General features: G+C 34.9%; 1 protein-coding gene across 1 annotated transcript in view; it reads right to left on the reverse strand.

The window, feature by feature from the left end:
* The window catches only part of ACSS3 (acyl-CoA synthetase short chain family member 3), a 123,125-nt gene that overhangs the window by 67,323 nt on the left and 40,626 nt on the right, over nucleotides 1–15,176 (reverse strand). Inside the window, exons 4-5 of the mRNA XM_045553301.1 lie at nucleotides 11,369–11,503; nucleotides 4,921–5,061 (exon numbers count right to left, since the gene is read on the reverse strand). Coding sequence (XP_045409257.1) covers nucleotides 4,921–5,061; nucleotides 11,369–11,503 — 276 coding nt within the window. The remainder of the gene's footprint in view (nucleotides 1–4,920; nucleotides 5,062–11,368; nucleotides 11,504–15,176) is intronic.

The raw sequence follows: 15,176 nt of genomic DNA on the forward strand, positions 1-15,176 counted from the left end.
TATACATATGTAAATACATGGGTGTAGGTATATACATGCATGTGCATATATGTATATGCGTATGTTTCTATATATGTATGTGTGTGTGCATATGTAGACATGTGTGTATGTATTTCATTTCAGCCTGACAAGAAAAAAAAGGGGGGAAATAAATATTATACTTGAAGAAAAGAAGAGAAATCTATCACCAAATGATTGGCATCAGAGTGGAGAAATACAAGGAATAATTCTGATTATTTGAGAAATCCAACAGATCAGCAATAACCTTGTTTTGGTACTGGCTTTACAGATGGCATTCCCTATTTCAAGAAAAAGTCTCCACCCATTTTCTAAACTTAATTATTTCCAACTTCTCAGAAGTATTTAAAGACTTTTGTTTTGGTACTGGCTTTACAGATGGCATTGCCTATTTTGAGAATAAACCTCCACCCCATTTCTAAACTTAATTAATTCCATCCAGCTTCCTCTCAGGAGTACTTAAAGACCTTGCAAAAGTGTCACCTCTCCTGGGAAGCTGTCCTCCGTCCTGCGGTTTGTGGTGTCTCTCAGATCCTCTTTCAGGGCCCTCAAGTCCTACAAACCTCATCAGAACACTGACATCCCCACATGGTGGTGTCTGCCTGCTCCACCACCTTGAATGCATATGAGCAGAATGTCTTTGTATCTTCAGCACAGTGTGTGACATAGAATAGGTGTTTAACACATTTGATGATTGACTAAATAAGTGAATAGGTGGGTGAAAAAGCACACATGTGAATAATACAATTCTTTTAAAAAATACTCGATGGCTGGGCGCGGTGGCTCACGCCTGTAATCCTAGCACTTTGGGAGGCCGAGGCGGGAGGATCGCTCAAAGTCAGGAGTTCAAGACCAGCCTGAGCAAGAGTGAGACCCCGTCTCTACTAAAAATAGAAAGAAATTAGCTGGACAACTAAAAATATATAGGAAAAAAATTAGCCGGGCATGGTGGCACATGCCTGTAGTCCCAGCTACTCGGGAGGCTGAGGCAGGAGGATTGCTTGAGCCCAGGAGTTTGAGGTTGCTGTGAGCGAGGCTGACGCCACGGCACTCACTCTAGCCCGGGCAACAGAGTGAGACTCTGTCTCAAAAAAAAAAAAAAAAAATACTCCTTTTCTTCAGAAGAAACCCTTGAAATTTGCAGAACTTAGTGACTCTTCTTAGAAGACATGGAATGTTTCCATTTGGAATATTTAATCAAACATAAAATCCCTTGCTACAGGCTTTTGGAAATGCTGAAACTACATCTACAGAGGATACTTTAGCAGCTGTGTAATTTGTATTGATCTGAACAACTATGAGATAAGGGGCAAAGGTGTAGAAAGTTCAGCATTTTAACTACAAGAATTGTACCACAGAATAAAAAAAGAATAGTTCACTACTTTTTTTCTGTTTGAATTCTCTCATTTTCCCCACTAGGACAGGGAATATGAATAAGTCACCTACCAAGTATGAATAAAAGTTACATTAAGTTGTGTAAACGCACATCAGGACAAAAGCCCTATCCACCATCTTCTTGTCATGTTTTTCTTTCAATCCCTTCCTTTTGGTTTCTTTCACCCTGTTCTCCTTTGACACTGAACTTTTTTCTTTGCTTTTCTGTCTTTATTGTTGTTATTGCTGTTGTTGTTATCAATGTCCCTCCATGGTATCAAACTGGAGAAGATAAATATTATCATCACTAAATCTCCCACTCCCAAAAGGACATCTCATCCAGAGGAAGGATTCTATCATTGTGCAGTGCTTTGAACAATCTTAAATAGAGGCACCCAAACTAAATAAGGTAGAAGCCCACAACAAAACAGAAATGTATGCACAGCCGCTCAGCTGTGGTTGCTGGCATATTTGCCGCAGCTAACAGATTAACCTGTCATACAGCAGCCTGACAACTCCAGGGTTGGCAAATGCAGAAACAAAAATATGCCTGAAATATATCTCTAAATTCTAACCAAACCAAAGAACAGACTGCCTTCATTTTTAAGTAGAATATTTTTATGGGCTTACAACATTATTTTTCCTTATAAAGATCAAAAACCAAGAAAACAAACCATATGATGACAAGGAATTTATATCTAGAGGCTTCATTAATGCACATGTCTCATCTTTCCTGTGTTTCTATTCTGGGGATCCCAACATTAAGATTTCAGATACTATTAATCCTGATTATACCTACCAAAAATGAAATGAGGATGTATGAAGAAAGAGGAGTCTAAGGAGCTGACTAATGCGAGAAGTAAGAGATCATTCAACAAATATTCTGAGGATCTACCATGTTCAAATTTTAAGATTAGTGCTGTAGTGGATTCAAGAAAGTATGAGATATATTCTAGGAATATTTAATATTATAAAAATAAGTAAATAAAAACTAATATATATAAAGTAGATTTAAATAAGTAGCATAAAGGTTTGTTGGCAATGTGATGTGTAATTTCAAAGCAATTGAAATTCTAAAGCCCACTGCAGGGAAGAGGAACCTTGAGAGATAATGACCTTATCCTGCCATTCTGCACGTCTTACTTTGCAAAACCCACTCCTCCCATGATTTAATCACCAGCCCTCTAAACCAATGATCTGCAAGGGTCTATCTCCAACCCTGTATGTACTTCTTGAGCTCAGACCCTCACTTCCAACTATTGACTGGGTATCTTCATGCTAATGTCCAAAAGACACAGCATACTCAGTATGCTCAAAAATGTCCACCTTCCCTAGCCTCAAACCATCCTCCTGTATTTCTGTTTCACTGAGCATTCAAAACCACCCTCCTGTGTTCTCAGGTTCAAAGTCTTAGATTCCTCCTCTATCTCACTCCTAACTTTGAACCAAATCTGATTCCTTCATATTAAGTGTACTGTCCTAAGTAAAGTCTTAAACTAATTAAACAGCTTGAAAACTAACTTCCTTGCTTCCATTGTGACCTATCTTTCCAATAAAAGGATCACAGTTTATCTTGTATTACCTGAGTTCATACATATTTCAATCCCATTAGAACAGAGGGACTGAGGTTTACTCACAGTTTATCTGTCCTAGCTCAGAATGAGTGCTCCATACACACGCCTTGAATTTAGTCAAATTCAATGTGAGTACAGAAATCTTTAATTAAAGCCCTCTCCAATTTATTGACATATTAGTAGATTGTCTTCAGGATGGTACATTAGGAGGAAAATGAGGATGGCAGAAACATCAAAGGATCTCCCATTTGGACGCTGAAAGGAATCTACAACAGAAACTTTTGGATTCAGGGAAAACCCGGAGTAGCTAGAATTGGTCCTTATTTGGAACCATCACTTTTCAAATTTAATGCTCTGTATATTACTTTTATTTAATTTCTCCTAGACTGGCTGAGTCAGCTTTGAATTGCCAACAAGCTTTTCTTCTGCCCCTCCCATACAGCTCCTAATCCAGGCCACAGTGAATTTCAAAGTGATTTAAGACTTGAGATGGCAAAAATACTTTTATAAGATTCAGGCTTTTCAGAAGCTAAAGTGGTTTGGGCTTTTTTTTTTTATTAGTTTATATAATATTTTCAGGGTCAGAAGTTTTGTCTCATGTTGATACTTTTACATTAGATTATAAGTTTGCTGAGTCCCCTTTTATTTTACAGCCAAATGTTCAGTTGGACTTCATGTGGCTGCTGTATGATGCAGAATTGTAAAGCATAGAGGGTGAGAATTTTGTTCAGCAGATCATTTGGACTGCTTAAAGAAATCTTAAAGTCTTCAATATGAAGGACTATTTATTTTTTTAAATGACTAGCGTAAAAAAAATCATAAGGCTTTAATTCTATAATGACACAAATATCTTCATCTATATGCATCTATGTATGTATTTAATAAAAACTTATTGAGTACCAACTACACAAAGCACAATGGTAAACCAAAAGGTAATAAGACATGATTACTGACCTCAGAGAGAATATATTCCCCTATCAAATGTTTTCCTTCCATAAGAGAGTTTTATATAGACCGTCTTACATTTTTAAGAAAATCTAATCTAATAGATTTGGAGATTATGTTTTCAGAACTCCAATGCTATAGAGAATGCTTATATTAATAAAAAGACGATGGCCCTCAAGGGTGAGAGTGATTGGGAAAGTCCCTTTCCCTACTAAATTCTGATCCAATGAATATTGAACCTCCTAACAAAGAGGAGTAAGGAATATCATACTATAAGCCTTTATAAACTTGTATGAAGAAATAGGTTATTTGGAGATATCAGGCAAAAGTTGTGTTTTTTGATACTAAATGATAACAAATTGAATTAAAAAATCAATTCCACACTGTATGGAAGCTATAACTCATTTTTTATTTTTTATTATTATGGGTACACAATAATTGTATATCTTTATAGTATATATAAGTGGTTTTGATACAGGCATACAATGTGATTAATCAAATCAGGACAATTGGGGTATCCATCGCCTCAGGCATTTATCATTTGTTTGTGTTAGGAATATACCAATTCCACTCTTCTAGTTATTTGAAAGTATACCCTAACTTATGCTATCAAATATTGTTCATTCTAACTATATTTTTGCACTGATTAACCATCCCCATTTTATCTCTTCCTTCCCCATAATTTAAAAGAATATTTCATTTAAAATATATTTTTATAATATTTTATTAAACCAATCAATCAAATATCTATTAATTTTAGTAGCTCACTAAAGCAATTGTATATTGCTGGCATTTGAGAAGAGTTTGGAAGGAATAGAGGCAAAGCATTTGACATCAAACAAAATGTGTTTTTTATATTTAGATTTGAGCTCAAAATTTCTCTAAGATATAAAGTAACTATGTCTAAACCTCAAAGTACAGTCTGTAAACATTTTCAGTCAGTGATTAAATATTCTTAGTGCAAAATAAATCTGCTGCTATAGATAGTTATCCCTAAGAGAGCAAATACCTTAGGCAAGCCCGTAGTTCCAGATGTGTAAAGAATATACAGCGGATGTTCGGAAAGAACAGGAACACAGTCATGTGATTGGGCTTTTGCCATCTCTTCATCCCAATCAAGGTCACGATCTGGAGCCAAAGGAACCGTCTCCTACACAGCAAAAGTATAGGAATGTGCACTGTAAACAGGCGATTAAATCAAAAGAACATAAAGTACCTAAATCTAAATAAGTCTGGGCATCTGTCTGAAAATCTAGGTTATATGGCAGTCATTAGATTTATGTCAAAAAAATCTCAAGGTCATGAGTTAAGATAAATTTTTATAAGAAACAAACAGTTTGATGTTGGCTTCAACTAAACTGACAAAATGAACATGTTTTATTCAACTCTAAGGATACCCTTAACATTTCAATCTGATGCAGTTATGTTTTCATCACTATTCAGAGTTTAACTAACAGAGGTTTATGCTACCATAGATTTATGTACACTAATAACTTTATACAGCAATTTCTATTTTTCATAACCCATTTCTTTTACTTTAGAAGTGTCAACTTCACAATGAAATGTCAAATACCCATTAAAATGTATCTTTATACAAGGACATTTAAGAGTAATACCACAGCTACCTTTCCAAGTGAGGAAATATTACCTCTTCTTTAGAGATAGGAGAGAATTTTATTTTTGCTTTTTGAAAACCAAAAACCAGTTTTGAAATTTAGTCAGAATATGTGATGTATCTAAAATGCTACCCAACTTTACCTCCTTAGGTCATTGATTAATGTGGCAGAAATGTTCTGTTTGTTTTCTATTTTTTGTTCTCAGAACCAGGCTCTGTGTTGTAAACTTTGTGATAATAGAGTCATTATTTAAACAGACACACCTTTAAAGAAATTAAGCAGACCTCTTTAAAAACAATAGCAATGAAATGGCCAGGCTGGTGAAGAGTAGGCAAGTGGTTTATAGAAAAGTTATTCTAATGTAGAGTTAAACCTACTTAAGTAGAGTTAATATCCATTAAATGTTTGGTTATTTTCTGAAATGTTAAGCAAGCTCAAGATTACATATTAGGAGGTTTATAATTGGTGAACATGCTAGAGAGGCACAAGCAAGTCTCTGCATTCCTCAGTGAAAGTTAATGAGCTCCATCATCTAGAGAGGATGCAACCACTTATTTTATCAAGGTCACCATTGAGCAAAACCCAAAGACCCTGAGAGGTTTAGAAAAGACAAGCCACTTCCATTTTCCAGGCTGTTAGTAAGGGTTGTATAAACTGGTCATATATTTAAATAGGTACATTTTAAAATTAATCCTTCAATCAAATATGATGCCTGTATGAATAAACACATTTATGGATAACGATCAGAATCAAAGACCCTTTAGGAAGGTAAAGTTTCAGGCCCAACTGGCTTCTCCAGCCTCATTCAGATAGGTACCGGCTGTGTCATTTAGATAAATAAAATAGTTAACAATGACAAATCATATGTTCCATTTATTTTTATGCATCAGATAAAAGCAACTAATTTTAAATTATCAACTTTTGACATCACAATTAGAGACCTACAAAAACTAATCACACTACATTACGAAAAATGTCCATTGAATGATCACAAAAATAATTACAGATAATTTTTATTGGCCTCCAGTGAAATCAGGGCTTGAATAAATAGCTATTCTGCAGGCTAAGAAATATAGGAGATTTGACAAAATGAAGAGAGAAAAAAATAAACATGCGGCTTATGAATATATGCATTTACTTCTATAGACAGGTATTTCCTAGTCGTTGTAATTCCTAAAAGGCTGTATGGAAAGAGCACCAGGGATGACTGATGCGATAATCCTTTGATTCTGTCAATGCATGCCAGAGGCTTACGAGTGGTAGCCAACTTTTTACCTCCTCTGGCAAAAGTGCAATCCTGGTTACTGAGACACACTGAGCATCATAATTTGTAACTCTCTAAACTCAAAGTAAAGCCAGTCCACTGGGCTTAATTACTGCCTAAACAGCAGGTCTAATGTAAAGGACAAGAGACTTCTAAAGCCCTCATCTATGTCACTGCAAAGGAAAGGGTCAGGAGAAAAAGGGAGAAGTTGATAAATTGAGCTAGTCATTGGGAGATAAAGGAAGTGGATCTCTATTAATGGGAAAGAGCAGAGAACTGCATTAGAAAAATCTGAATAGGGAACATTAACATCCACATCCAATGTGTTTATTTATAGTGAAAGGAATAGTGTATATTTTGTTGGTTAAAAGTCATTAAACCAGAGTTCAAATCCTGACTCCACCACTTATTAGCTATGACTTTGGGCTATGATCTCTCCATTACTCAGTTTCTTCATCTAGAAAATAGGGCCAGTAATAGCATCTATTTCATTGGTTTTTGAGGATAAGAATTAAATAGGAAAAATTATTTGGTAGTAGTTAGTATTGGGTGTAGTACATCGTAAGTTTCTTACAAATTCTATATGAATTCATATGTGTGTGAATAGCACACATATACTCACACAAACACACTTTTTGTGTGTGTGTTCCTGCCCTTCCTCTAACCTTCTCCTACCCAAAGCCTTCTTTATTGCTGGCTCTGCATTTCCTGATTTGAACAGCAACAAATCCTTTTTTTAAAAATATGATTGAGGTCATATGAAAGAAACTTGAAATTCTTCTTCAAGTCAGTAAGAACATTAAAATCATTGAGTACAGCAGAACCACAGACTACTAAAACTTTACACAGCAATTTAATGTGGTAATGGAATTGCTAGGTGGTAATCAAAATGACATACTTTTAACACTCTGTTCTCGTATCTTGTCATTTAAGCATTTTCTGAAGATAATCTCAAGAGTGCCACAAATTGTACATGATCCTTTGCACTCTTGTAATTTCTCTTCTGCAAAAAAAAATTTCTATCTACTAGACATACAAGTTGGTCTCATCATAAATAGCTGGAGACTTGCATGGGTGTAGAAATCAGGTCAGAGTTACTAGGAAAAGTATTATAACATGTATTCATTGATATATTATACTGCTTTTTCTTCCTTCAGGGATCACAGAATAATTTATCTGTTTAGAACTTTTGTGTTTTGTTTTCCTAAACATAGTTTTATTTTTGGTCCAAATACTTTAATAAAATCTTAAAAAGACTTTTTGCATGCAAATTAATCACACCTCTCCAAGAGGCAAGATAGCCAAGGGATTAAGTATGCATGCAGCCAGAGTGCATGTGTTCAAATCATGCCTGTCACATACCAACTGGGTAAATTACTTTATCTCTATGTTCATTGGCTTTGTATTTTTAAAAATAGGAATAATAGTATCATCTAGCTCATAGAGTTACTGGGAAGATTTAAGAAAATGTTCTTTAGTAGAGTATCTTAAAAATCATACGGTAGCCGGGCGCGGTGGCTCACGCCTGTAATCCTAGCACTCTGGGAGGCCGAGGAGGGTGGATTGCTCAAGGTCAGGAGTTCGAGACCAGCCTGAGCAAGAGCGAGACTCTGTCTCTACTAAAAATAGAAAGAAATTATCTGGACAACTAAAATATATATATAGAGAAAAAAATTAGCTGGGCATGGCGGCACATGCCTGTAATCCCAGCTACTCGGGAGGCTGAGGCAGTAGGATCACTTAAGTCCAGGAGTTTGAGGTTGCTGTGAGCTAGGCTGATGCCACGGCACTCACTCTAGCCCAGGCAACAAAGCAAGACTCTGTCTCAAAAAAAAAAAAAAAAAAAAAAAAAAGTTCATATAAAAAAAAATCATATGGTATGTAATCAATGACTGTTTGTTAGTGTTATTACTCTTGTTATAATCTAAACCAAAGGTGGAGAACCTGTGGCCTTCTTTCTACGTCCTGAAGTGCAGCCTTTTGACTGAATTCAAATTTTACAGAACAAATCCTTTTACTTTTATTAATACAGGTTTTCGTCCTTTATATTTTTAGTTTTAAAATGAACGTATTTAAAATACCCAAAGAATAAAATATGTTTCAACGAAATAATTCTCCCAGATTGACCATCACAATTAGAACATTAGTAAGCCATAAGGACTAAACTTATGGCTGCTATACTTATCATTTAATTCTAACTTCCCCCACTCGACTAGCGCCGATACTGCACGAGGCTGGTTGGCGAGAGTTTATGGGGGTCAACTATATCAGTCTGTTATCAGCTTTTGACAACAGTATACCATGTTTGTGTCTGAAGTGGGATTTCTGAATACTTGCACAGCCTGACAGTATTTTTCAATTCTGCCTGCTTAACAGCCCATCATGTCAAAGAAGACTGAGAGAATGTGAAGGAAGAAAACAGATTTTTTAATGAGGATTGGAAATTGCAATATTATCTTGTTTCTGCTAAAGAAAAGATGATGTGTTTGCTTTGTGATGCTGCAATATCAACATTAAAGAAATTCAATGCTCATCAGCATTACAACACTCATAAGGACCACAAATATTTTAAATTAGAGGGAAAGACAGGAAAGGTTGTATTGCAGAAATTAAAAAACAAAAAGCAAAAGACAATTCTTTCAAGCAGCAATAAGACCTGAAAATAATGCCAGTAAAGCAATGTATAAAGTAGCCTGTATACTCAGGAGAAAAGGGAAGCCATTCAGTGGCGCAGAAATTGTGAAAGAATGCATTGTGGAAGTCGTAAGATGCTTAGACCCCAATAATGTTTCAAAGTGCAAACAACTGCCTCTTTCAAAGAGAACCATAATTTATTGGCAGCATGAGTTAGCCTTCAACTTAACGGAACAACTTCATGCAATACTTCAAAAGGAAAATATATATTATTCAACCTCTTTGAATGAATCAACCGTTACTACTGACTCAGCACTGATTTTACACTTCATTCAGGTCATAACAGGAGATATTCTTGGCTACGAAGTTTTACTCGCTTTGGGCACTCTTGTGAACAGAATATGGGGAATAGATATCTTTGGCAACTTTCAAGATAAATTTAGTGAGTGTATGTACAGACGGTGCACCTTCCATGATAGGAAAACATGAAAGGTTTATCACACAGATAAAAAAAGTATTAACAGATCCAGATGCTCTCATTTCTTTTCCTTGTATCTTGCATCAGCAAAATCTCTGTGCTAAAGCTACTATTTTAAGTGACATTTCGTGACAAGTTATAAGTATTGTTAACTCTATTCATGCAAAGGCAACATGGCATAGTCAGTTTTGTAACATGCTAAAGTTGAATGATGAGGTATGAAGTGTTGATTTGCTCTATCATTCTAAAGTGGGTTGGCTACCACAGGGACAGGTGTTAGCCAAAATTTTCTCTCTGCAAGAACAGATAGTTAAATTTTATGAAGAACAGAATGAGCAATGGGAATTATTAAAATAATATTTATATAGGAATACAGCATTTCTGTGTGATATCACATCAAATCAAAATGACTTGAATATTTCTTTGCACGGCTAAACTAAGTCTATATATGAAATGTGGTGAAAAATCCAAGCATTTTGAAAAAAACTATCTTTTTCAAATCACTTCTGTTTCAAAAGGGAATTTTGGAGGAATATTTTCCCCAGTTAGCAAAGGTCATTGAAAAGAAGGATGATATATGTGAATCATTTGAAGAACACCCAGATATTATAGACTTAATTGTAGAATACAATGAAAGGTTCATTGACTTTGAGAATCATGACATCACACTCAAATTAGCATTTCAGCCTCCCCTAGTTGATATCATTAAGAAATTGAGCTCTCAGTAGATGACATTTTAAAGTCATTAACTGTTTGATTCTAAGAAAGATCCAATTGAAATATGGAAAAATGCAGTAGAATATTCATGCCTTTAGCAACATGCACAAAAAATGCTTTCTTGCTTTTCAACCTTTTATTGCTGCATTCTGATACCTAACCCAAATCAAGATGCCCTTAATGTCACAAATGACTAATACCCATCTGGAAGATCAACGGAAACTGCAGACCCCCATACTGCAACCAAATATTCAAATTCTTTCCAACAAAAAGGAGACATAACAAAGTCATTAAAAGGTTAGTTAATTTTAAAAATAACAAATGGTTTTCATTTTTTGAAATTATTAAGTATATAGTAGCTAGATTTTTACAAAATAGCGTACATTTTGAAGTATATCTAATTGAAGTGTCTTGAATGCAGCCTTATTTGATTGCAGCTAAATTAATGCAGCCTTCCAACATGAAAAGTTTTCCTGCTCCCTGAAAACTAAGAGACAGCACCACAGTAGCACGATACATGGAAATAAACTAATTAATATCACATGTGTTTCTGTATTTCATTCTTTCGGTTTTATGCTAGTTTTTTATAAAGTCAGTAAGTATTATTCATAACTTTTTTGCAGAAATAGGATGACATTCAGCAGTATATTTAATAGCTTATAAATCAAGTGTCTCTTTCAAATGGTCAAAACTAAAATCATCCTTAGACATTACCATAAGCAAGAACCAAATTCAATACTCAACTTACCATATTTGGACGATTATAAATGAGAACTTTCTGTGGTTTGTGCTGTCCTATTCTTAGCGCTTCTTCTATAAGTGGTACGTATTCTACCCTCCTTCCAGGTTCAATGCCAAATGACGCTGTGACAACCAACTTGGGCTACAATTAAAAGACAATTGAGAAAGTTTTAACAATTCTAATTAAGGTAATAACAATATTTCAGGTACAGACTGGCAATTTAACATTTCTAAGGAAATGTTTGAATGATTCTGTTCTCTATTGAATGAGCGGCCTAAAATCCAATAAACCTTTTTTAACTGCAATAGACCTAACAGCTTTCTAGTAAGTCTCATTTACCTATTCAAAACTGCAGTCAATGATGCTTTGGGCTCATGAGTATGAGTTTTACAAAATACCTTCCAAAAAATTCATTAAGCCAAGTGGATTTGCCATGAACCAGTAAAATGCACACCTGGTCCCCCCCCCACACACACACGCAAAGCCTCCCATAAGCTGCTGAGCTTGTATTAACGGCATTTCTTAGGTGGAGAAGGTTAGCCCAGTTCCAGTCAGGAAACATTTCTAATGTTTCTATGTGAGCATCTCTTCTATATGCCTGAAGAGACTGCAAGAGGAAGGGACCAAATTGTCTAATAATTTTTATGATTGTATTCTCATTATAAATATATATTCATGTTCACCAATTATTATATTATAATTTTAGATGATTTTCTTAAAAGGAACCCCAAATGATTTAAGTTTCAAGCCACACAAAGCCTGGACCTGCCCCTGCCATTAAGATATACTTGGCACTCTTTACCTAATAACTTGCTAATCATTCTTCAAGACATACATAGGTGCAACCAAAATGCATCCCTAGGGGGAAACCACAGTTTGGGTTAATCTCCCTTCCTCAGTACATCTGGGCATGCCTCCAATGTCCAACTACAATCAAAGTGTTTGTTCATCTCCACCACTGCGTAGTAAGTTGTCCAAGGCCAAGTGTGGATGCCATTTATCTTTGTGTTTCCTATGCCTGGTTCAGTGCTTACCATCTCATAAGCTCTCAATAAACATTTGTGGAATTGAGCCAACATTATCATTAATTTGCAAAAAAAAAAAAAAGTCTTCATTTTATAAAGTACATTGTTTCTTCACCAAGAAATCCAAAGCAAAAGTAAACCGATAATTACTCAGAAGACAGATAAGCAATCCAAGGTATTGCATGTATTCCTGAATTCTAATTTCTAGTTGCAATACCTTTCATCCAGGGAAGGATTGTACAATGTTAGACATATGCATACAGTTCTGTCTGCTTTTCGAATATCATTTATTATTCATCAAGCTGAGGCTCAGTGCAGTTACACAGCTTGCCCCAGGTTGCAAGTGTTGGAGGCAGAAAGGGGGCAGGGTGTGTCTGGATTTAGAACCTTCCCCTTTCCACTATACTAAGCTGCCCTTAAAAAAAGGGAAAAGATAAAGAAAAAGTCTTGTTTCCTTTTATTATCTTTTTAAAGGTCAGACATTTGAATACAATTCACATTTTAATATCAGTAACACTTGCAAAAATAGCTCTACATAATATTCCCTAAAATTAGAATTCTGAATAAATGGAAGTAAGCTACATTTCAAATAAGAATGTATATAGAATATATCCAAACTTGAATAATTTAATAAAGTCAAAATTAGACTCTTCCTCTGGAAAAATAATCCTTTTCACATTTCTATTAGCCTTTTATTGGAGACTGTGTTGGGTCTAGACTGACTTGTTAGTATACATCTTTTCTGTCTTCATTTGTTAAAATAAAATTTTTCCTTTAGCCAATTGATTTGCAAATCATGACATCAAAGTCATTCCTGATTTCAACTATATGTTAATTTTATCCAAAATATCAGATCTGTATCTTTATCTCTGTCTTCTCTCCTTAAATTTGACCTGCCCAATGGCTTTGCCCATTTATTACCTAAACTTCGTAACGAGATTATGTGTTTGTGTGTGTGTATGTGTGTGTTATGAATGAAAATTCCTTAAGTGATATAGCATAAATTTGTAAATCCTTATTTATATATATATAAATATATATGTATTTTCCCATATCTTATGAAACTTTTAAAAAGGAAATAATATATCCAATATCTTTGTCTAAATGGTATTTTTTCTGTAGCTAAGAAACTGTAGTTCATTTCTTCCTCATAGAAGTCTCCCACTTTCCACTGATAGGCAGTTTAGTGACTGACTGATATTTTCCCTATATTTTCTTCAGAAGCACTACTTCAACATGTTTAAAAAGAAAAAAAAAAAGGAAAAAGAAAAAAAAAAAGGGACCCAGGCAGTTAATATACAAATCAGCTACTTAGTTCCAATAACTGATCTATTACAAGACGAAATAAAATATACAAAGCCTCACTCTGTGCCTAACACTCAGGAAGCCCTCAATATATATTAGTTTTCTTCCCTGTTAAGAATGTCTAAAAAAAAAAGAATGTCTCATCTTGGACTTGTAAAACTAAAGGTCAAACATCTCTTACTCAGATAATGATCTTCCTTCATTTTTCTTCCCACTGTCATTATTCTCTTTCATATTGCACATTGCTTCATAAACAGACCGGCTATCTAAGGTTTTTATTATAGCTTTCAGCTTCCCTTCTACCCACATCATATTGCAAGACTTGTTTCCTCTTAACATTGTTTAAAATATAATACTTACCTGTACAAAAACTTTTACTGGCCAAGGTCTACAGAATCCAGTTCAGACCAAATCTGCCTTTGCACACTCATCTTCTCTCCCTCTTTAGTCACATCAGTCTACTTGTTGTTCTCCCAAATGAATTTAACCCTTTCATTGACACAATACTTGACTCAGACTCTTTTTCTCCCTCTTTGGATCCCACTACCTCATTTTCTTCAACTAGCTGAATCCCAGCCAAGCTCTAATTCAAATGTTACCTTCTTCAGGAAGCTTTCTTTGGCCACCCAGATAAAAGAAAATACTCCTTCCTCTAAATCAGGGGTGTGCAAACTATGGTTGTAAGCCAAACCCAGCCCTAGTTCTTCTATAAAGTTTTATTGAAAAACAAACATGCCTGTTTGTTTATGTATTATCTAAGGTTGCTTTTGTGTTATAACAGCAGAGCTGAGTAGTTGCAATAAAGATCATGTACTCTGCAATGCCTAAAATATTTACTATCTGGCCACTTACAGAAAACAGTGTGTGACCTCTGCTCTAAATTCATAGATTATTATAGTTAACATTTTAAAAACAAATACTATATGCCAGGCATTGTACCAAGTGTTTTAAAGTCAATATCTCAATATTTCACAACAGAATTATGAAGTTTGTTATTTTAGTACCCCATTCGAACTTGAGACTTCACCCCTCCTTGACACCGTCTCTTAACCACTGTGCTATACTTTCCTTCCTAGAAGTATATAGATTGTGAAATTAGTTATCTGTCCCATACATTTGGTACGGATTATTTATTATCCATTTCCAAGGACAGTGTCAGGCACATAGTGGAAGCTTAATAGATATATGTTGAATGAATAAATTAGTTATTTTTATTATATTATATACCCAAATATGTGACAAACTAACTGGAAAGGCACGCTCCTTATCTTATATTTGATATTCCTCAAAGCATGTAGCAAGCTGTCTTTTACATGGGACTGGCTTAAAAACAAATGCTTGATTAATAGATATATGCCAAATAAAAAGTATATTTTAAGTATCCTATTTGAAAGGAAGATCTAACAAGTACAGATCATTCTCAGATGATTCATTCACAGATGAAAAGATAGCAGTAGCTGCCTATAGATGTCCTCAAATAAAGC

Source organism: Lemur catta, chromosome 6 (genome assembly GCF_020740605.2).
Source record: "Lemur catta isolate mLemCat1 chromosome 6, mLemCat1.pri, whole genome shotgun sequence".
Lineage (NCBI taxonomy): Eukaryota > Metazoa > Chordata > Mammalia > Primates > Lemuridae > Lemur > Lemur catta.